Raw genomic sequence first — 24318 nt, 5'->3', positions numbered from 1 at the left:
TTTATTTAACAAATTATTAGAAGCCCTTTCTTTTTTGCAGCTTTAGATTCAAGCTTATTTATAGTTTTTATAATTTGCCTTTCATCTAAGGAACTCATGTTACATTTGAATTTAATTTATATATAAAGTATAAAGCATCCTTAAACTGTTCACTTTTATTTTGAGGGGGGAAAGCAGCCAACCAGTGTGTACTTTTGATCCACACCAGCTTTCTGTTGAAGTCCCCTCACTGCTGTAATTTTTCTGTGATGATGATGTACAATGTAAACAGCAATTTTGGGAGTCAAATAATAGATCCATTTTCGGTACGAAACTGGACTGAATGCCTAATTTGTGTTAGGAGCATACCCCAGATCAAAGACCTGTAATTATTTTTTTTCACTTCTTCCCCAATTAATTAGTGGCCAATTCAGGGAAATATTTTAAAGAGTGTGAATTACATAACATGCAGTTTCATCCTTGCTGCGGTATATTTTTTTAAAAATGGTCAATTATCTTATTGCCCTGGAACTGAAAATGAAAGACAGTGTATAAATATTTTTTTAAGAAATAAATACTATATTTAGATATACTGTTTATTTATACTACTGTATTTATAAATGCTTTCATCCAAGGAGCTCACAGCAGTATATTTGGTTATTCCGTGTGAGAATTTATTTATGTTGTTAATGTGCCTTCAAGTCTGACTTACAGAGACTCTAAGATGAACCTGTCACAGGTGTTGGTTTTTTGTTTTTGTTTTTTTTGTTTGTTTTTTTGGCAGAATTTGTGCAGAGAAGGTTTGTCCTTGCCTTTCTGTGAGGCTGCGAGAGTGTGACTCATCCTAGAGTTATCCAGTGGGTTTCCATGGCCGAGTGGTCTGGTCTCGCAGTGTTCTAATCCAACACTCAAACCACCACACCACACTGGCTCTGTTGGATAATGTACAAAGGTAATAAATAAATATATAAATGTATATTTTATTTTGAGGGTATAATAAAAGCAGGATTTTATATTTATTTCTGACAATTTAATTTTGTTGGTTTTCGTCTTGCGTATCAGCCTGCCAATATCATTTTGGATCTTAATACTTTTATGGTGATAACAATCTCTCCTAAGTCTTGTGTCCTCTGCAAATCTGATGAATATCTTTTCTATGTTGCCATACAGGTTCTTTATAACAATGTTCAACAACACATAGCCAAGGACAGAGCACATGGCACTATATTTGAGACCTCCTTTCAGTTTGACACTGTCATTAATGACCGCTCAGCCAGATCACTGTTGTGTCAGCTAACCCACATAAGGATATTTTTGTCAAATGCTTTTCAGAAATTAAAATATACTATTCCTGTGGAGTTCTCAGACTACTGATCTGATACATTGAAGTCATTAAAGTGGAATTGTCCTGTCCTTGCCCTTCATATAAATCAGAAACAACTTGAAGACGCACAACAAAATGTCTAAGCAACTTTCTTACTTATCAGAAAAACCTTTTCCTTGCATGCCCTCCAGACCAATGGAGGTACAGTTTAATTGATTAAAATGGATAGACATAGTTATGATATCATCTACTTCTGGGCTTCACAGAAACACCAGAAGTAGAACTGAATGGTTCTTTTACTTCATAATGTGTAGCTCTGAAATAGAGATGTTGATGTTGTTAAGTCAAATTTGACTCATGATGACCCTGTGGATGAAGCATCTCCAAGTCTCCCTGTCCTCAGCTTCTGTACTCAGGTCCTGCACACCCAAGCCTGTGTATTCCCTGATCAAATCTAACCATCTGGCATGTGATCTTCCTCTCATTCTACTGCCTTCCAACATTGCTAGCATCATTGTCTTTTCTAATGATTCATTTTTCCTCATGATCTAGCCAAAATACAACAGCCTCAATTTAGTTATCAGATAAAGTTCTGGCTGGATCTGTTCTAGAATCTCTTTATTTGTCTTCTCGGCTTTCCACAATATCCTCAGCACTTTTCTCCAGCACCACATCTCTATTGAGTTTATTTTTTTCCTGTCAGCTTTTTTCACTGTCCATCTTTCACATCCGTACATGGTGATGGAAAATACAATGATTTTGAATTGTCCCCACTTTAGTGTTCAGAGTTATGTCTTTATACTTTATGATCTTTTTTCCAGTTTTTTCATAGCTGCCCTTCCCAATCCTAGTCTTATTCTTAATTCTTGACTGTAGTCTCTGTTCTGATCAATATTTAATCAAGGTATGTAAACTCTTTTACTATTTTAATTTTCTCATTTTTTTCTAGGCTGAATTCTTGTAGATCTCCTGTGGTTATTATTTTTGATTTTTTAATGTTTAGTATTAATGTGACCTCGGCACTTTCCTCCTTAAACTTCTGAAGGAAATGTTCCAGGTCCAGGTATCAAAAATCGTTATATCCATTCCCTGCATATTTCTTAAATCATAATTGTTAGCTGCTGTCAACTGGTCTTTGACTTATGGTGATTCTATGAATGAGAGACCTCCAAGAGACTCTGTCATCAATAGCCCTGTTCAGTTACTACAAGTTTAGGGCTGTGGCTCCCTTGCTTAAGTCTACCCATAATGTGACTTTTCTCATTTTCTACTGCCTCCGACTTTACTGAGCGTTATAGTATTTTCTGAGGCGTCATGTCATTTCATGATATTGGCAAAATACAATAGCCTCAGTTTCATCTTTTTGGTTTCCAGTGAAAGATCAAGCTAGAAAATATCTCATTTTACCTTTTTTGGTTCCTTCTAGTTCTTTGCATATATTGTTATAATAGTTCTCTTTCTCCTTACATATAAGTCACTGAACAGCTACATTCAGGATTTTGATCCTGTTTCTATCAGCATTTACTTTTGCCTCTTGCCTGCCCTTAATTATTCAGAGAGTTTCATCAGTCATCCAGTGAGGTTTTTCTTTCTTTTGACTATGTTTAGAATCTTTTTGCATCCTTCCATAAGTGTGACATTGTATGAAAATCTTTTCACGATTGTGAAAATGTCACAATGGAGATTATCAGACAGAGGACAGGACGCCCTTATCCTGTCCTTTTCCTGTCCTTATAGCACAGTCTTGAAAATATTTTCATACAATGTCACACTTATCCTGTCAGTGTCTCATCATTAAACTGCGATTGACTGCGATTGCACGAAAGACTTTCACATGACGTCACACTTATCCTGTCATTGTTTTGTCATTGAAGTGGAATTGTCCTGTCCTTGTCCTTCATTTTGTATTAATGGAAGAATGCATTAATACAATTCCATTTCACTGACAGATTAATGACAGGATCAGTGCAAATGTGTGACTATCTTTCACGCGATGGCAGTCACGGATGGGATAAGGATGAGCTTTGCTCTTGTCTCCTGTCTGATAATCTCCATTGTCCTTGGTTCTTGTTCTAGTCAATGTCCAGCATTCTTCTCTCCTGGCTAGTTAGCCTCAATAGCACAAATCTGTTTTTACATGATGTTTACATTCTACAGTTATGTTCTTCAGATTTTATTTTGGCACAACAATTTAGTTAGCGTACTTCTTTAGGTTTACTCTAAATTGTAATATAATATGAAGCCAGCATGGTGTAGTGGTTTGAGTGTTGAACTATGACTCCTGGATAACAGGGTCTGAATCCCCGCTTGACCATGAAATCCGCTGGGTGACCCTGGGCAAATCACACTCTCTCAGCCTCAGAGGATGACAGTGGCAAACTGTCTTGAAGAAATTGGTTAAGAAAACCCCATGATAGGATTGTCATAAGTTGGGAATGACTTGAAGGCACAAAACAACAAATAAATATTCAAGACCAAACAGTTAATTTGGGGACTCAAGTTAATCCATACAGTTTCAAACACTATGAAAGATAAAATCATTTGCTGAATATTTTGAATTTTTCATACAAATGATCCTAGTTCATGGTTTGGGATCTGTTAGCCTGCATTTCAACCCCTTTTTGCAGAAACTTTGCATGTTCTGCTGGTGCATTACTTGTGATAATGGGCTCTCCTCATTAGTCTCCCCTCCAGATAAACAAAGGATTGATAAGATGTTGGGTTAAGGTACAATTATTGAGGTTCAACATCGTGGAGAAGTCAGAGAGATCATGAAAGACAACTAGCCAATGAGAATGACCAGCAGCAAGCTTTGAGATTCTTCCCAGAAGAAGTTATAGAGCCCTGGGGCACCAGAAGCATAGAATTGGAAGAGACCACAAGGGCCATCCAGTCCAACCCCCTGCCATGCAGGAAATCTAAATCAAAGCATCCCCAACAGATGGCCATCCAGCCTTTGTTTAAAACACCTCTAAGGAAGGAGATTCCACTACACTCTGAGGGAGTTTATTCGACTGTCGAATAGCCCCTACTGTCAGGAAGTTCCTCCTAATGTTGAGGTGGAATCTCTTTTCCTCTAGCTTGCATCCATTGCTCCGGGTCCTAGTCTCTGGAGTAGCAGAAGACAAGCTTGCTCCCTCCTCAATATGACATCCTTTCAAGTATTTAAACAGGGCTATCATATCACCTCTTAACCTTCTCTTCTCCAGGCTAAACATCCCCAGCTTCCTAAGTCGTTCCTCATAGGACATTGTTTCCAGACCCTTCACCATTTTGGTCACCCTCCTTTGTACACACTCCAGTTTCCCAACATCCTTTTTAAATTGTGGTGCCCAGAATGGACACAATATTCCAGGTGGGCCCTGACCAGAGCAGAATAGAGTGGCACTATTACTTCCCTTGATCTAAACACTATACTTCTATTGATGCAGCCCAAAATCGCACTGGCCTTGTTAGCTGCTGCATTGCACTATTGACTCATGTTCAACTTGTGGTCTCCTTGGACTCCCAGATCCCTTTCACACATAGTCTTATTCAGCCAAGTGTCACCCATCGTATATCTGTTCATTTCATTTTTTGCCCTAAGTGCAGTCAGTACCTTACATTTCCCTGTGTTGAAATTCATTTTGTTAGCTTTGACCCAGCTTTCTAATCTACTAAGGTCAGAAAAATACTTGAGACTGAGGGCTATACAGACGGGTGGCTACGCTACCCCTGTATGTCCCAGATCAGTGCCGCAGCAGCTGCACGTTGCAGCACCAATCCACGCCCCAAAAGAAGCTGCTCTAAGCAGCTTCCTGAAAGGGGTGTCATTGGCACGCTTGTGCGCCACAATGACAGCTCTTCCGGCCAGCGCCGTTTGGGCGCTGCGTGCCATGGACGCCATCATGGTGCACGCCGTATGAATGAATGCATGCTATCATAGTGGATGAGCAGCGTAACTAGGGCTGGGAGTGTGTGGATGCTCAACCCTACTTCAGCCCTACTTCGCAGTCAGGCTGGCACAAAGTGTACTGCTCCATAGCTGCCTGCCACATTTAGGGGGTTCTGGTCTTAGGCTGCAGTTCAGAATCCCATTTCCCCCCCATGGACATCCAAGGCCAGGACATATTTATCATAAGTAGGATATTAATGCCTTAGCTAGATCCATTAGGGAATTATGGTTCTTTTAAAACCTCATCTGAATATGACCTAGGCTGTTTTGTAACCGGTAAATAGCCTGTAAGTAGCTGCCTAATGGACAGTGCCTTAATGTAAAAAGATACCTTTTGCTAATGTAGACTGATTATTTAGAACAAAAGGCTTTCCTTTAAGAACTTCAGTCTTCCACACTCTTTCATGTGCCTTTTGCTCAGTGTGTGTGCTCCTTCGCGCAGGATTCTCATCAGAGGGAGACCCTCTGCCGAGTGAGGGAATGTAAAACACAAGTCAACTTTCCCTAGTAACCTCTCTTCTGTCTTCTATTACTTAAAAAAACATTTCCCAAATTACAGGAGGCTCCTCCTTCCTAGATTATAGGAAACAACCCCCTTTGTAATTTTGACTTGAAACTGACCATTGCAACTTGGGTAACAACACTCTGAAATATCTACTACAGTATTCCAATGAGATGTCCTATTCTGCTTCTGAGAAATTCTATCCTTTGGAATTTTGACTTTCGGACTTGAAAATTCTACTTGGATAACTACCATAAGCACGCTTTTCTATTTTTGAGATGTCTGTCACAATTTTCTGATCCATTATGATTGGCTTTCCCTTTTAACTTGTAGCAAGACTCCTCCCCTCCCCTCAGTTAGGAATTTCAGCTTGAAATGTATCACTTCAATACAGACAACAACCCCAAGCACTCAAACTGGGAGAATGTTCCAGTGAGTTATGGTTGCCAGAATATACATGCATGTGTGCAGCCATTCTCTTAATGTTGTAAAAGATATGCAAACATTAATAAAGAAACCAATCTTTTTCTTGTATTCTCTTCCCCTACCTGCCCATTGCATAGATTCTTATTGGAGTTCTCCTTCTTCACTAATGTTATACTTCCTATGTTGGGCATAATTCCTTAAAAATTATTCCTATGGAGACATTCTGTCATCATCATACTGACAGTTTCTGTTAATCTTTCAGAACACAGAGAAGTTGATCTTGGAAACAACGTTGTGAATGGACTAGTGCCAACCACCAATGGGCAAAAGAAAGGTATGTTAAATCAAGACGTGATTTTCCCTGAGAGAATGATGTTGCTTTTTTCTTTGTAACGTATAACAAAACAGAGTGATACAAAACAATATATGAATAAATTCAAGGAAAGAATTGAGTTGCAAGTTCTTCTAAAGGTAACAGAAAAAGTGTGAAAGTGAAATCAAAGTGTAGCATTATATAATACGTTGTTTTCCTGCTTTTATAAAACAGCCACTATTTTTGTAAAACTGATGAGAACAGAAAAAACCATCCCTTAAGATGGGGTGGACAACTGTGGAGCGGACAGTTTTCAACTTTTCCCCCTCAGCAGACTTCACAAATGTGCCAAAGCCCCCAAATCCTCTAAAATAATTTAAATTGAAATATTGTAAACTACAGTGGACCCTCGGTATCCACTGGGGATCCGTTCCAGATCCTTCTGCAGATATCAAAAATCTGCATATGCTCAGGTCCCATAGAACTCAATGGTGGTGTGGCCACATGGCTGTGCCACTATTGAGGACAAAGGCACTTCCCCCCCTCCCCCTCCCCAATGTCAGCATCGCCGTTTTCACTGTGACAGGCAGCAGAGGGGTACCTCTTCTTCCTTCTCTTCCCTGCTTCTTCCCCCTTTTCCTCGCCTCCTCTTCTTCCCCCGTCACTGCTATCACGGCTGTTTCTCCTCCTCCTTCTCTTTCTCGCCTCCTCCTTCCTCCTCCTCTTTCTGTCTCTGTTGCCTTGCTGCCGCTTGCCCTCCTTTTCTTCTTCTTCTTCTTCTTCTTTCTCCTCCTCTTCCCCTCTTTTCATCCTCCTTTTTCCTCCTCCTCTTCCTCCTCTCCCCACTTCATCTGCACCTGCAGCTGAGGGGCAGCAGGCGCAGGGGGCTTCGTGAGGCCAGCAGAAGCTCAGGGACCTGGAAGGCGGGCAGCTCTTGCATGGTGAGGGGAAGTGGGCACACTTGGGAAGAACAAGTTTGTTCCATTGAATTAGATCATGCTGAATTTCTTTCCATGTATTCTGGTAATTATTAACAGATAACTCAGTATTCTTATTAGATAACCAAAATACCTAAATATTTTACTTTCTTTCTCACTTTACAACCTGTTTGGTTTCTAAGTTGTCGTCGTCGTCTTCTTCTTCTTCTTCTTTAATTTTTGGTAAGGAACCAAGTTTTGTCTTTATTTAGTTTGAATCCTGAGTGTTTGCCAAAGCTATTAATTTCATACATAGTTTGTTCTATACAGGTTTCCGGATTTTCTAAGATGATAACCACATCATCCGCATAGCCTTTTATTTCATGTATGAAATTGATTTTTGTTTCCGTAATTCTTTCATTGAATCTAACTGAACTCATAAAAACTTCTAATATCAAGATAAATAGCAAGGGAGAAAGTGGGCACCCTTGCCTCATTTCTTTGGTTATCTGCAAATTTCAAATATATTGTCTGGACATTTTATGTATTTTTTCCCTATAGATGTGGATCCTTCTAAAGTTTGTACTGGAAAGGGGGCTGTTACCCTTTGGGCATCTCCAGCTCATGAGGAGAAACTGAATACCAGCCAAACAAATCCACAGGATGTACATCCCTCTGAAAGTGAGTGAGATATTAGCCATAAAACAGAAAATTAACCTGCATGTTGTTCTTTTGCTCCTTTAATTAAAGCAGTCAGACTCTAGTGTAAAAATAATTGCTTCCAAGTCAAATTGCGTTTTAAAATTCACACTAGAATTTGCATCGTAGGCAAGGATTTTGAACTTCACTGTAGTGAATAATGTGACAGCTAGCTGGATGCTCAATCTTGGCTGAGAAGTGCAGTTGCAAATAGCAAGCATTTTAGTAAAATACAATGACATCATACAAATATATTGTTGTGGAATTGTTTCTCCCAGCCCCACCAGGAAAGATTGGCAGGTTATACTAGTGAATCAAGGATCCAACTTTTTTGAAATTAAGAAGTGCATTTTTGACTCCTGCTTTGACAGGCCAGAATCTAAATGAAACTGGAGCCCAGAGTCACAAATTCGTATATGGTAATATAGGCCCATTCCACACAGGTGGAAAGTATGCGCAGAGCGCATACAAAATGGTGGCACTCGTTCTACATGGGCGCCTCCATCTTGACGTCATGGATGCCTAGCGTCCGCACGTCGCACGGCAGAAGTGACGCAACGAGTGCATGACTAGCAACTTGTGGCACCACTTCTGGGTTGCAAAAAGAAGCTGCTTTTTGCGGCTTCTTTTTTGCTGCGCTGAGGAGTCGCATGGTTTGGCTGCTGGGGCTCCTCAGCACAGCAAATGACGCGCCAGCAGAGCGCCGTTTTTGGGCACTCTAACGCGCCATAGTTTGTCAAGGTTGCTAAATCACTACTGCAAAGCACATGTACTGGGAAAATTCCAACAAACTAACACAGTCGACTGTAGAGTAGGCATCACCTGGTCTTGTATAGCCTTCTTTAGCCTACAGCACCCAGCGTTCCCTGGTGGTCTCTCATCCAAGTACTCCCACCCAAGTGCTAGCCTGGCCCTGCTTAGCTTCTGAGATCAAACAAGATCAGGCATGTGTTGACACAGCCTTCTTTAGGATAAATATCTATTCATGAATCTTTGTTAAGTAAAACATTCCCTATTCCTTTGGCATTATAGGGAATGAGATATACCATGTAACCTTCACAGTGCCCTTTCTTCTTTTGTGGGAAATTTCCTAGGACCAAGATACACAGTTAAAAAGAGAGGCGAGCATTTTTCTAGGTTAGTCCATGTGAAGCCATATTAGTTTAGAACCTGAGTAGTAGTTCAAAATCAATATTTTGGAGCTTTGAAATATATTACTTCAAATTTAAGTTATGTGCCTATGTGGAAAATTTTGATTTGAAAAACAGCTCACTTTGTTTCATTTCTAGCTACAACCATAATTGGATTTATTTTAATTGCGCTTCTCCTTTTGGCAATAAAACATACAGTGCTTATAATTGGTTGTGCTTTCATTGCTGTGGCATAGCGTTGTGAATGGTATTCCCAAATTGATAGGTTTTGTTGCAAAACTTTTCCTTTCTTTAAAGAACAGACATGTAATTATGGTCATATCAGTAAGACCTCAGGGAAAACCAATAAATTTCACCATAATCAAATATATATGCCAATCACAAAGGCAGAGGGAGAAGAAATAGAGAGATTTTACGATGGAGTCCAGGAAGAAATTGACAACACACTAAAACAGGATTGCTTGCTAATCATAGGTGATTGGGATGCTAAAGTAGGAAGCAAAGACAAATCAAAAACTGTAAGAAGATTAGGATCAAGGAAAGCACCAGGAGAGCAATTAATAGAATTATCTGAGGCCAACAATCACTTCATCTGAAATGCCTTCTTTATACAACTATACAGAAGGATATAACATGGACATCACCAGATGGTCAGTACAAAAAATGAGAGATTTTACAATTTTACAAAAAGCAGATAGACTACATAGTTGGAAGGAGAAAATGGAGAAGCTTTATTTGTGCAGCCTAAACTAGACCAGGTATTGACTGTGGCACAGTCATGAACTACTTATATCAAAGAGTAAAGCTAAAGAATAGTATGAAATCAGTTATCATATCAAAATACAATGTAAAGAAAATCTCAACAGATTTTGCAAACAATCTGAGAAATAGATTTGCTTTATTAAGCACAATCATCCAGAAACCAGAAGAACTATGGTCAAGCCAGGGACATAATCAAGGAAGAATGGACTTCCGGCCAAGATGACGTTCCGGTAAGACATGCTCCCTCCTAGTGCTTGTGAGAGCCATCTAGCTAGGAGTGGGAATTGGCTGTTTTTTCCAACAAACTCTCATCCAAGCCCAAAGATCCATGATGTAACAGAAAGGCTGACAAGACTGGTCAAGCCTACTGACCAGTTCCCCTTACTTTTGGTCCATGTGGGAACCAGTGACACTGCAAGACAGCCTTCAGAATATCAGAAGGGATTACGAGGCTAGGGATAGGAAGCTGAAAGAAATGGATGCACAGATTGTCATCTTGTCTCTTCTGCCAGTTGAAGGGTATCATCCAGGAAGGAAAATAGCTGATGTAAACAATTGGCTCTGCAGATGGTGCCACCAAGAACAATTTGGATTCTTTGATCAAGGGCTGCGGTTCCATGAGGGGGGATGTCTGTCAAGGGATGGGTTGCATCTCACACCAGTTAGCAGAAATGTTTTTGCCAACAGTCTCAAGAATTTGATCAGGAGGGCTTTAAACTGAATTATGTGGGGGAGGGAGACAGTATTCTGGAAGGCAAAAAGGCTGCAGAAAATAGTCAAACTGTCATAGAAGGAACAAGGCAAATAGTGCAAGGGCCCAAAAGTGAGAGGCAAAAAAACTTGGACAGGCAGCAAGTAGGGACCCATGGTCTAAGATGTCTCTACACTAATGCACAGAGCATGAGAAATAAGCAAGATGAACTTGAACTCCTAGTACAACAAAGCAAATATGATATAAAAGGCATCATTGAAACCTGGTGGGATGAATCTCATGATTGGATGAAATATAGAGGTATAACACACTCCCTTGGAGTGTTGTGGAGTCTCCTTCTTTGGAGATCTTTAAACAGAGGCTGGATGGCCATCTGTTGGGGGTGCTTTGATTGTGAGTTCCTGCATGACATGGAGTTGGACTGGATGGCCCTTGGGGTCTCTTCCATCTCTATAAGTCTGTGATTCTACTAAAATTCAAGAGAACTAAAACACAAGAGATCCAACCCAGCAGCCATTCTCCTCCTACAGAGGTGTCACGTTTGGACATGGGGAAGGGGGGTGTTGCTAGTCACCAGTTATGTAACATGTGATCCATTGTTTTGAGTATTTACAATTTACTCATCCACATGAGCTTGAAGTTGGATAGCTCAAGATACAAATTATTCTACTAATTCACAAGAGCAGAATAGAGTGCTCCTCTTATGTTTAGGATTAAATATGTTGTAATTCTGTTATTAGCATTGACCACAGCTGGGTATGTTGCCATTGGGAAAAGGAATGATACATGCCATAGGTGATTTTATTTAGTCACTCACTATGGAAATGGCTCATTGCACTGAATAGTCATTGCACAGTTAAGTCTTAGAAAGTGTATTACAGAGCCAGGAAAGTGTTGATTCATATGGATCAGTAGAAAGGTTGGGCGGTGGGGCAAGGTGGGGAAATGTCATCAAAATCAGTGTCGGAAACATTTTGGAAGCAGCCAGTTAATAGTTATGAACAAGCTTGAAATCTAACTGAGGACTTTCCTAAGCTGTGATAGCACAGTCTGTTCCCTACTGTTAAAAAGAGGATCTGTTTGTTTGTGGTTTGCATTATTAGGATCCCACAGCAACATAAGTGAGGCCAGCTTGTAAACAGGAGTACTTTTGTCTCACCTTGTGGCTAATCTCTACAAATATGGCACATGTTGTACCAGTGCATTGAAATGCATTTGATTCACTTGTCTGTTTGTGGCTCTCTCTCTACCATCTCTTCTGACAGGGTTAATAAAGGACAGATATATTTTTTTCCTTCAAGCCTACGTTACAGTTTATATACTGAGGTCTTGATTTGGAGCAGTGTGTGGCATTTGAGCTCCAAACTGAAAACCCTGGCTGCATTTCTGTCCTCTGGAATAAAATGTCAATGAACAATTGTTTCTTCATCACTCTCAATGAATTGCCTTGTGTTTACAAAGGTCAGGAACTGCAAGCGAATCATGTTTCTTTGGGAATCAGGCAGGCTATGCTGAAAGTATTCCATGCACAGAATGAAGTAGACAATCTTTCTGATGTAACTGTTGATGTCCTTTCTGTTTCCTTCTTTTTGTTCACTCTTCCCTAACACTTCAGGTGCAGAGCCAGGAAAACCAGAAACAGGTATTTAATAATAGATTTTTTTCATATTTTATTGATATATTTTCACGTGTGTGTTTTTTAAACAAAAAGAAACTATAGTACTTAAGAATTCTTCCCTTAATATAGTTTTACTTATTTGTTTTTCATTTTGCAGATGACTTATTGCCCAGTGTTGATTCTAATAGGGAAGCACAGTCCTCTGTTCTGGCTGCCAAAGGGTACCGGAGTGTGCGCCCAAACTTCGAGAGCAAGTCACATGTGAGTAGCCAGGTAAAACTTGTACATCTTTGAGTGAAAGCACTGAAAAGTGAAACAATTTGCTTTATCATCTTGTGGGAGATTTTCTAATTCCTTGTAAATGATCTGTAACATGGTAATAATAATACCCACTTATCACTTATGTTTGCTATCACTATCTTGGAAGCACCATGGAAGAGCAAGGTGGTTTGGGTTTTGTTGTTGTTGTTTGCTGTTTAGCATTTTTAAAATTCTGCACTACACCAGTCAGTTTTTTAAAAAACTTAATGGCATCCTACAGTTTGGACCCTGTTTTATTTATATGTTTATTTTAGCATACGTTCCTGTCTTTTTCTTCTGTCTCTCCTGAGGTAAGTCTGCACTATAGATTTAGAGTTCATTTTCCCCATGGAACTTTAAGAATACTGTTCTCAGCCAGAGCAGGGGAAATCATGAACTTGGGATCTCTACAAAAGAATTCTTAGGTTATTGTCTAGAGTCTAATTTGCAGAATTTGAGGATAGGAGCCATGATATTGATAAATACCTTATGTAAAAATGACATGCCTACACTTCCTTTGTTTTCATTTTCTCTTCCCATTCTCATCCATTAAAAATATATCATTAAACCACAAATGTGATCCATCTAGTCCTGTTGTAGATTTTTACTAATTTAGACACCTGGTGTAGTAGAGTGAGTGCTGGATTTCAGCCTGAGATAATGATTGTGAAATCTACGTGAACCTGTTATGGATGTGATTCAGCTTCAGTTTCTTACTTGTACTGTTAATGACCTTCTTACAGAGTACGGCAAGTTAGTTAAGTTGAAAGTTGTTTCTGGCTTTCAAGTTGCTAATTATTCCAATCTACATTGATTTAAATAAGATATTTTAAGTGCTATAGCAATACCCGATAGAAAATCCTTAGATGTTTAAACTCCACAAGAACCTTCATGTCCTAAGATGTATTTATGGTTAATATACATCACAGAATATCCTGGTAACATGAGCCCTCAAGTATGAGGGATGCTGAAAAATTCTCAGCATGACCAAGAAGGGAATGACCTAGAGCTATGAAATTTTCATGGTTTTCCACATATTCACCCCAAAGTATTACACACTTGGTACATTGTTTTCCAAGTTTTTTTTAACCCTTACAAAGAAATTCTGATGCCTCCTCACTGAAATACTGCTCTGATGCTGCTATCACCTCAGAATCATTTGAAAATGTCCTTCCTTTCAAACTCATAAGGTTTGGAAACAAGAAATAGTCAGATGGAGCAGGATCTGTCTAGCAAGGTGGAAGCATTTGAACCCCAAATTCTTGAAAAGATCCATAATTTTGCCAGCTCTGTGAGCACACGCATTGTACTGCAAAAAGAGAACACCTTTCTGTAGCTTTCCACTTTTCCTTCCATGCCTCCTTTAATCGGCATAGCAAGTTCTAGAAGTATACTGCATTAACTGTTTGGCTCTTCTGAAGATAATCATTCAACAAAATATGGACATGACTTTTTCTGCTGGCCTTTAACTCTGAAATTCCTTTGGTTGGAGAATTTGTGTGCTGCCATAGAAAGGATTGTTGTTTGGTCTTTGGATCATAGTGGATATAACCATGTTTCATCAACAGTGATGAGTCATTCCAAAAAATTACCACTAGATTGCTCAAAATCCTGCAAAATCAGCTTGGAGGTATCAGCTTGATTTCATTTCTGATCAGCATTCAAACATTTTGGCATCTATTTGCCTGACAGCTTCTGTCTGCATAGTTCATGAATTATAAAACTAGAGCATCCCCAGGATATCACTAGTGATTAAGCAATTGTTTTAGCTGAGATTTGCCAATCTGCTAAAATCAGGTCAAGAACATGGTCAACAAATTTCAAGTGTTGAAAGCCTCCCGGACCGTGATGCATCTTTGATCTCAAAAGCTCCATGCTAAAAGTTGGCACACCACTTCTTCACACTTGAGTGTGATGGGCACTTTTCTCTCAATATTTGCATCATAAACTCATAGATTTCCTTTGGAGTTTTTTTCTTCAGGAACAGGCACTTCATGATAGCCTTGAGTTAAGCACTTGAAAAGTCGCACTTTCTGTTGACATGGTTCTGTCAATAATCTTGGGTGGGAGGGGGAAAGAGAAATTAGAGCTATGATCCTGCAAATGGGCAAGTTACAATAAAAGAACACTCTGTCAAGCTACAGTGACAAAGTTACACCTAGATTTTTATTTTTATTTTGACAAACATTATATAGCCAGGTATCTTTTACATTATTATTAACATCACTTAAATTTTCCATTCCCTCTCACCCCACCCCTCCTCCCCCTTCTATTCATCTCAGTATTTTATGTTACTGTTTCCTTATAACTTCCCTTGACACTATCTATTTAGTACATGCAATTTTACATCTTTACCACTTCTCTTTATGAGGTTCTTGTGTTGCTTCAAACTTCATCCTGCTTTTTTGTTTCGTTTTCTTAAGAGTTTTATCCTATTTTTAACAATTCCACACTTTACAATAGTCAATAAAGATCTTCCATATTTTCCCATGTTCCTCTTGAGGTGTTCTCTGTATTGCATTTGTCAATTCATCAATTTCTATAGCTTCTAGCCTTTTTATCATCCATTCTTTTATTGAGGGGACTTCTTCTGTTTGCCATTTTTGAGCGAAAAGTATTCTTGCCAGAAATATCATATAAAGAATTATTTTCCAATATTTATTTCTTAGTGTTACCCGAATTTTATTGATCATGTTTAATAAATAAATTTCAGGAGCAAGTTCAAAAGATATTTTTAGTATTTTACAGATCACTGAATGAAGATATTTCCAAAAAGATTTTATTACCAGACATGTCCACCACATATGGAACTACAACACAATATGTGCCTGACATTTCCAACAAGTCGGCTGTTTGGAGAGATAGGGCTTCTTGGAGAGATACCCAGTGAGGTATTCCTCTATAAAAGTGTGCTTTTGTTTGAAGCCAACATTTTAGACTTGATTTTGTCAGAAAATGATGTTAGAATTCACAATGAATCTTAGCTTTATTGTACTACAACATTACACTCAGATTTTAGGAAGTGGGTTGGGCCAAGAATTTTTCATCACCCCCCTGTTTGTATCAAGTAGTATCCTCAGTCACTGAAACAATGGCCGTTCTTCATATTAGGACAGATCTTTCAGGTATGCTTGAATTTAGCATTCAAACTTATATACAATCTAGATCTTAAATTAATTAGGGCCACTGTTACTTCTTCAGAAATTACAAGAAAATGTTATGTTAGAGAGTTTTATGTATTTATTCATTTAATTGTCTGTTATGCAATATTTTAAACAGGTTTTGTTGGAACATACATGCTATTTCAAAATATCTGTACTTGGAAAACATATGATGAGTAAAAATGTCACCCACTACCTTTTTTTAAAAAGTGTTGAAATGAAGGAACTGATTGTAATCCAAACAAGTAGTGTTTCCACAGTTATTACCATATTTTTTGTTGCCACATACATCAAAATGTGCACACATATAAATGCAACAATTTTGGTTTCCAGAACTGCTCACTCCAATTGAAGTTTTACAAGAGCTATCTGGCTAATTGCTATGAACTTCAACAATTAAACATGTTCATTTGCTTTTGACAGAATTAGAGTTTTGATAAAAGCTTGCTTTCCTATGAGGACAAATTGCAGTGAGTCTGATTGCATAGTAGATTTCCATTGCTATGGTATCACAGGGTATTTGTTTGTTTGTTTATTAGTGCCTTTCTCCCAAACAGTACTCAAATCCCAAATCTGACATAAGGGGTTGGCAACTACATTATACTTTCCCCAGTTCTTTTATTTATCGATCATTTACCTTTACATAACCAAGTACTTTTAAAGGGCATCTTTGTTTAATGGGCACAGATACACCTCTGACTTTTGTACAGAACAGCTAGTAATGCTCTTACAGCCAATATTCTGTAAGAGCCTGAGCTGAAAATTCATTCTGCTGTCCAGATTGCCTAGGAGGAACCATGGGTTGCAATGTTTTTATATCTGAAATTCAAATCATGAAAAACATCTCATATCTGGAAATTCCCCTGGTTTATTGACCAATTCTTATAAAGAGTTTATACTACTGATTTCAGTGTGAGGGAACTTGTAGATGATCTAAATCAGGACTTAACATTTTTACTATTTTTCTTCTTACCGTAAAAAAATTATAGAAATATGCACACAGGACAAGAATTATTCTGGGTAAAAAAATGCACATTTGTTCTGAGAAATTGGCATTTCTGTGCAGAAAACTACATTTACTGTATATGCAATAAACATTTATGTGAAGAAAATAGGTTTTCTTTCATTCCTTCTTCCTTTGGTGCTAGAAATTAGATTTCTGCACAGAAATATTATTTTTTACACAGAACATGTTGTTTTCTGTGCAGGAAATATGCATTTTTCATGCAGAATAAGTCCTGAATTATGAATACTTTCACACATCCAGGATTCTCCTTGTCTAGATTTCCCAAAATTTAAGAAACCAATTTTTAAAATGTTTTAAAATCTTCTTTCTATCCCTAATGGCAAATTACAGTACATGCTCACAGTGCTCATTTGTAAAATTATTTTAGAAAACAATGAAACTAAACCAAGTGCTGAACTTTCAAATGCAATATTAAATGCTAGTCTAATTACAAACTCATTTTTTTGTTTTTTTTCTTTTTCTTTCTCTGTTGTAACTTAATTTACTTGATTTACTAATTTTTCTCCTTCACTGGAAAGACTCCTTCTCTATCCAGTTCTTCTTTCCTAAAACAGGAGAGCTTGGCATGGTGTCCTCACGCAAACACCAAAGTAACCTTCCTGCAGCCCATTTCTAGCATGGACTGTCTCTACCTGAATGTGCCTAAACCATATACACACTATTCACCACCTAGCAAAAGTAGCAGGCAGTGTTTTTCCTCCTCACCTACAGCCTTCAGTGCTGCTCCTATTGGTTTAATTGCTGCAAGCAAGGTGCATGTTGGGCAACCACTTTTGGGAAATAGCTCATTACCGAACACATCATCTGAGCACCAAAACACACTAGAGGGGGCTGGAGCAGATCATAGTAGCAAAATTGGATTGAAATCCAACCATGAAACAAGAGGAGAGAAAAAGGTCAGCAGTCTATATGTAGCTTGTTTATCTAACAGCACTTGCTCAGCTGCATTTGAAAATTCCATTGCCTGTGCAGATGTCCAAACAGAAGGCACCCGTTTTGGAGCTGAGGTCACTGTGGCACCAGCCATCCACTGTGTTTCCACTGTAACAGATACTGGAAATTCTCTTCCTCCTCTATCCCCTCCTCCTCCCAGGCCATTCTTTAATATTGTTTCCAGTGGAAACTCAGTTAGTTATGGTGAGAACTGTGGCACCAGGAGTCCTCAGGCTGCCGACATCACAAAAACAGAGTCTCCACATACGGTTGGCAGTGAAAACAGAATGAGAAAAGAGCCAGATGTTACGCAGCAGCAGCAGCCGCAACAACATCCATGCAACAAAAAGGGATATGGCAGGGTACATAGTTTTTATCATAATCTTTTTCTTCTTTCCATCCAGCTGATATTTCTGTTGCCTTTCATCCAACACAAAATACTTTGGTTACTTCCTCCTAATGTTTTTGATTTACTTGTTTTCTAGGATATTGACTCCCTTTGTTTTAAATAATATTTTAAAGGTTTCTCTCCAAAGGTTTGTGCATGTTTTGGCTGGGTTTGGGTATATAGTACCAAGCTGAAAACAGTTATTCTGGAACTTGGAATCTCTAACATTATGTGAAATATTTCTGTTTTAGACTAATGTGAATGTAGCAGTTGGCACAGAGATGACAGATGACCAAAATGATTTAGGATTGCTTGATTTCTTGATGGCTGGTAACAGTTGTTTGATAGGGGAGGGGTTGCCACAGTGATGTGAATACTATTGTATGGCACAGAGTCTGCTGCTAAGCACAACCTACTGCTTCTTGAAAAGTACATTTCATGCTATGTTGTATTGAGGGATTATCTATGCATGCCACTGCACATCTCCACTGTTATGCCAAAGTTTCCCCCATTGTTTAACATCACCTTATCCTCCACAGGGTGCCACTTATTCAGCCGCCACCACCCCACCTCAGACTGAGGTTATAGTAGTGCCATTCCAACAGGTTCACCCAGACAGCAAGCAAGAAGGCAGCTTGAGCACACCAGCACTGCCTCTCGTACCTTTTGGCCAAAGCTCAGAATTTCCTGACAACACCTCTGCGGGCTCACTCCTGACCTTCCCAACACTAGATGATTTCATTCCCCCTCACCTTCAGAAAGATTCCAACCATAATCTGCCATCCTCTTCATCAGAGACTGTTCACTTGAAACTGATTTCACTGTCACCACCACCTCCTCCACTGATCCCTCCAATCAGAGAGATCTCAAACTTGGAGTCTGAAAACACAGGAATGATTTTATGCACAGTAAGCCTTGCCACATGCTATCCTGACAGCTTTGCTAAATTTGTGCTCCCAAATTAAAATGGCTCTTCTTATTAGCATACTAAAGTTTAAACCACATACTTCTAGCCAGCAGTGTGAGAACTGAAACCTTGTTTATGTTCTGTTATATTGCATGTGCATTTCTTGCCTCTTCTGGTTTGGAAACTTTCATTCTATAATATTCCTACCACTTCTGACTTGTTCTTCCCTATTTGAAAAAACTATCCATTTGGCTGTAACCAACATCATGTACAAGATAAGTCCTTTGAAGCAGAAGTTGACAACATGTGGTCTACTGCACCCCTATTTTGAAGCCCTCCTTCACCCTCACCCCCACAAGTTGCCATCACCATCCACACTCTCAAAATTGCAGCAGGTTTCTCCAGGTACTTCCCTTCCTGTCACTTAAGGAAAGTAGACTTTTGCTGCGCAGTCTTAATGGGCTTTTTGAGGCAGGTGCATGTGCATCATTTTATTTATTAGCGAAATTCGATGGCATTTTCATTGGTTGTGATAAAACTGGTAGCCACAGGATCAGGTAATTAGAATATAGTACCTCCCACAGTTTGAGAGAGGATTTCTAGTATAATCCCTAGCCCTCAGGATATTTATCTTACCTGCCTTGTACCATGCTGATATATATCCTGCATATATTGCTGCATTTCCCAGCACTGTATCATTTGGTATACAGTGGGCCCTCTATTGGCATGAGTTTGGTTCTGCCTCCCCATGTGAAAAAAAAAACACAGACAATTGCATCCCATTTGATCAAATGGGGGTGACATTCACATCAGTGTGTGCACATTCACGTTGCCAGCACTGAATAATGTGGGCTGTGGTGATCCACAAGTGATCAGAATCTGAGATGAGAAGCCCACCAATATGGTGGGCCCTTTAGTACTTAGATATTTGCACTTCTACATTCATGTATTAATAATTATCTGCTTTATAATATTATGTCAGTATTATTTTGGTCCTGTGCGGCCATTTTGTAGTGTAAGTTGGACATGCAGAATGTGAGAATCAGCCATAATCCTTGGAGTGAGAACATAAAGTATATACACGGCAGTATGTAACAGTTGAGGCTGAGTATAATACTTCCATACTACATGGATATGCAAAACTATATTTTATATCCTACCAAGTACCACTTTCTAGTGTGGCAGGTGTGTGATCCAGAATATGTAATCCGATATCTAGAAAGATGGTTAACTGTCAGTGTTCTTAAGTACCAATGCCTTAACATGGTTTAAGTACCATTACTTTAAATCTAGAAAGATCTCTTCATTAAAAGCCGATTAGTGTATTATTATTTATTTATTAACAATCAACAGATCAGATACACAGATAAACATCAGACATACAGGTAAAACAAATCAAATAAAATTAGCATTTGATTATAAAAAGTGGATATTATTAATTGGAGATCAAAATACTAAATTTGCCCATCAAGAATTTAAAATTAAAATTTACAATTAAACGTTATAAAATTTTATAATACCATTTTATGCCAAAGAACTATTGCTGCTGCACAGAAGCTGACCATTTTGTTACCAGTGGACACTAGATCAATGTATAGATTTCCCTGTACTGTATATTGATCCTCTACTGTTTTAGCTACTCCTGGTATTTAGGCCATACTTTTATGAGTATTTTGCTCTGAAATCATGCTAATATGAAAGATCCAGAGCTGATATGAAAGTTTCCTTTAGGAATCTTCCCTTTCTTGTGTTGTTGATCCTTGGAAGTTGCTCCATGGTGATTCATTGATCATTGACTAGTCACTGGTCTGGTTAATGAACGTTATCCTTCTCCAGTTTAAGTTGTAGCTTGTATGTTCAGCAGGGATGGACTGGGGGGGGGAGAGAAATCTATACCAATAGTTTTCCATGTGTTGCTGATATTGGTCTTTGAGCTTCAGCATTTATTTGCTTCTTTATTCTTTTGTCTTATTTATTTCATGCTTAGACTGCTTAGACATTTCTTGAGATGGCTTTGTCATAAAACCAGAAAACATGAAAATGAATGAGTAAAATAGTATAAGACAATTAAAATGCTAGTGGAGCATTAAACACATTTAAACCATGAACTGGCAGGTGGCAAAATACTGAAATACTAAAAACAGTAGCCAATTAAAAAGAAAAGGAAAAGGAAAACTGGCTAAAAGTCTGCAGGGGGAGCATTTATACTTGGTGCCTATCATTCAATATGAGTTAACAGATTTGCAGAAGGTTGAAAGGTGAGGTCTCAGGCTCTAGTGGCCACCATACTGACCTCAAAAAGGACTCATAAAGTTTCTTCTGAGACTGTTTCAGAATACAGACAGGTACATGTAAAAACTTGAGTTCCTCAAGTGCTCTATAGTGTGTGTGTGTGCCTTCAAGTCACCTGTTGACTTGTGGTGATCCCATGGATTTCACCAGGTTTCTTAGGCAAGAAATACACAGAGGTGGTTTTGCTTTGTTGATGGTCTCCCATCCAAGTACTAATCAGGACTGACCTTGCTTAGCTTCCAAATTTTGACAGGATCTGTGCCTTTAATTTAGCAAAAGGTAAAAGTAAAGGTTTCCCCTTTGACAAGGTTGTCAAATCATGTCCGAATGTAGGAGGCTGTGCTCATCTCTGTTACTAACCCAAAGAGCCAGCATTGTCAAAGACTACTCCATAGTCATGTGACCAGCACTCATGTGAATGGAACACTGTTACCTTCCCACCGAAGTGATACCTATTTATCTACTTGCACTTTTACATGCTTTTGGACTGCTAGGTTGGCAGAAGCTGGGACTAGTGACCGGAGCTCATGCCAACATGCGGCACTTGGGTCTTCAACTGCTGACCTGCTGATCTTGCAGTCCTTGAAGTCAGCGACTTAATCACTGAGCCATCACATAAATCAAATTGCACCCAGGAATTCAGAGAGAATCCATCAGCTTAATGGCTAATAGTTCAAAGCAACTGCAGTTTCCAAGGCTTGTAAAAATAGACATGTATAAATACAAACTGTGATAGAATGGGTCTGTTCAGGTGGGGCAACAAAGAGGCAAACTAGATTCAGCTGGTGAAAAGCATTTTTTGCCACCAACCTACCTGAACATAGAAATAATTACTAGATGGTTGAAGTATTAAACTGAGGCAAAAGAGAAAAATATACTTTGGTAGATTAAAAAAACTAACAGATTCCTTGTGTCATCAACATTCATGGATTGCAGTTTACTTCACCAAATGCAAAGTGTTTTACTGAGTTATATGTACACACATACATGGGGTTAAACAACTGTAAACAATTATGCCAGAGCTAAATGAAATCGCAAAAAGTATCAATAGTAATAATTATCTTAGTAACAGCAACTGCCGAACAGCAACAAATAACAGATATTTTTGCATTGATTAGCTAACACATGTAGTGTGATGTTTTTGAAAAGCCATTTGTTCTTGTTGAAGGACTTTATCACATTAGATTGTAAATACCAGATTTTGAAAGGATAAAAGCAACTTTGGCTGGTACTTATCACATGACATTGTGTCCATGCTGCTGCTGCCTTGCATTCCATTTGTTACTTTAGTGTACCTTTTCATTGACAGGCAAAACTTGTCAATAGACTTTCAATCTTGCTGCTATTCCATTACTGCCTTCGTGCAATAGGTCCCTTCTGCTGCAGTTCCATTTCTCAGACAGTCACATGGTGTGAATGGGCATGATTCTGCTCATCTCCCCCCTCATCCTTGCAGCGATCACAGTAGTCAACACCTTTCCAAAGCCAGCTCCCGTGTGCACATTTACACAGCATCTGGCTTTGGGAGACGGTTGGCAGTTGCAATCGCTCATCCCAGCCTTCCCTGTGGAAGGCTGCATTTGGCAGTATGGAAAACAGATAATAATATGATAGTATTGCCAAAATACTATCATGGGGGAAACTATGATAAGAAATGATGCCAAAAATATGCTTCCATTTTTAAACTAGTGTGATTGTAGCAGGATAGTCAGCTGGTGTGATAAAGTCCCAATGTACAGATTAAATACTCTGACAAATTATAGTTCAGCTGTTTCATGTTTCAGTCTGTTCTGAAAGTTCTCTTGATTAAAAATGGTTATTTTAAGGTCAGTGGCAAAGTGTTCTAGGCATATCTGATGTCATATTTATGTCCATTTATTATTTTGCACAGAGACTTACCAAACAATACCATATTTCATATTGAAAGTTGAACAAATTTATGAACATCTGATATTTTAGATGACATATTTAGTTTCCACAGTAGACTTGGAAAGAAGAGACATCTAGGTTTGTCACAGGATCTAGCTCCTTTATCAGTATCTCTGTTATTCAGACGGCTGCTAGTACAAAAAGCAGACACAGACACAGGAACCGGACTCTGTGACAGACCCAGACACTGTCCCAATGTCTATTCTGGCAACACTATTAGAGGACCTTATGATGTCATGCTTAATGATGCTTCATCAAAGCATAGCTCATCTTTCAATGTAACCTTGCATCATTAGCTAGAAATGCCCAGTGGTTGAGAGCAAGAATGATGTAGTGGTTTGAATGCTGGACGAGGACACTGGGAGACCATGATTTGAATCCCCACTCAGCCAGGGAAACCCACTGGGTGACCTTTGGTAAGTCACACTTTCTCAGCCTCATGAAGACAAGGTCAACGTCAATCTGAACAAATGCTGCCAAGAAAACATCATGATAGCCTCACTTTAAAGTTGCCATAAGCCAGAAATGAAGGCACACAGCATCATAACCCTATGGCAGTGGTGGGCAACTTTTCCATCATGAGTAATCTGAGGGGCTGTATGCTCATGACAGGTGTGTCTTGAGCCTGTGGACAGCTGAACACAAACCAGAAGTGAGTAAGGCCACTGTATTCTCCCCTCCTTTTTGCTACCATACATAGAATCATAGAATCACAGAGTTGGAAGGGGACCCATAGGCTATCGATGCCAATCTGCAACTCAGTACAGGAACTCCAGCTAGAGCAGTGATTCCCAAACTTTGGCCTTCCATGTGTTTTGGAATTCGCTCACAGAATCCCAGAATATTAGCCATAATGGCTGAGGCTTCTGGGAGTTGAAGTCCAAAACACTTGGGGGAATAGAGTTTGGGAATCACTGAGCTAGAGTACTCATAGCAAGTAGTTGTCTAACATCTTCTTGGAGATGTCTAGAGAAAAAAGACTTTTCCCACCTCTCTAGGTAATTTATTTCACTATCAAACTGCTGTTACTGTCAAGAAACACAT

The 24318-nt window shown here is 39.0% G+C and overlaps 1 protein-coding gene across 21 annotated transcripts in view; it reads left to right on the top strand.

Annotated features, from left to right (window-relative positions):
* SORBS1 (sorbin and SH3 domain containing 1) overlaps positions 1–24318 on the top strand; it is a 204043-nt gene that overhangs the window by 65390 nt on the left and 114335 nt on the right. For 2 of the 21 annotated variants that reach the window (XM_042457337.1, XM_042457336.1), the window contains exons 3-7: positions 6428–6499; positions 7957–8076; positions 12335–12361; positions 12495–12598; positions 18686–19054. In XM_042457337.1, coding sequence (XP_042313271.1) covers positions 6428–6499; positions 7957–8076; positions 12335–12361; positions 12495–12598; positions 18686–19054 — 692 coding nt within the window. Of the gene's footprint in view, positions 1–895; positions 932–6427; positions 6500–7956; positions 8077–12334; positions 12362–12494; positions 12611–17319; positions 18121–18685; positions 19055–24318 lie in introns of those variants that run through there. The other 19 variants (XM_042457333.1, XM_042457330.1, XM_042457335.1 and 16 more) reach the window with 18 other exon arrangements.

The sequence above is a fragment of the Sceloporus undulatus genome, chromosome 3 (assembly GCF_019175285.1).
Source record: "Sceloporus undulatus isolate JIND9_A2432 ecotype Alabama chromosome 3, SceUnd_v1.1, whole genome shotgun sequence".
NCBI lineage: Eukaryota > Metazoa > Chordata > Lepidosauria > Squamata > Phrynosomatidae > Sceloporus > Sceloporus undulatus.
The sequence above is the reverse complement of the archived record's forward strand: the minus strand, read 5'-3'. Positions and strand labels throughout refer to the sequence as shown.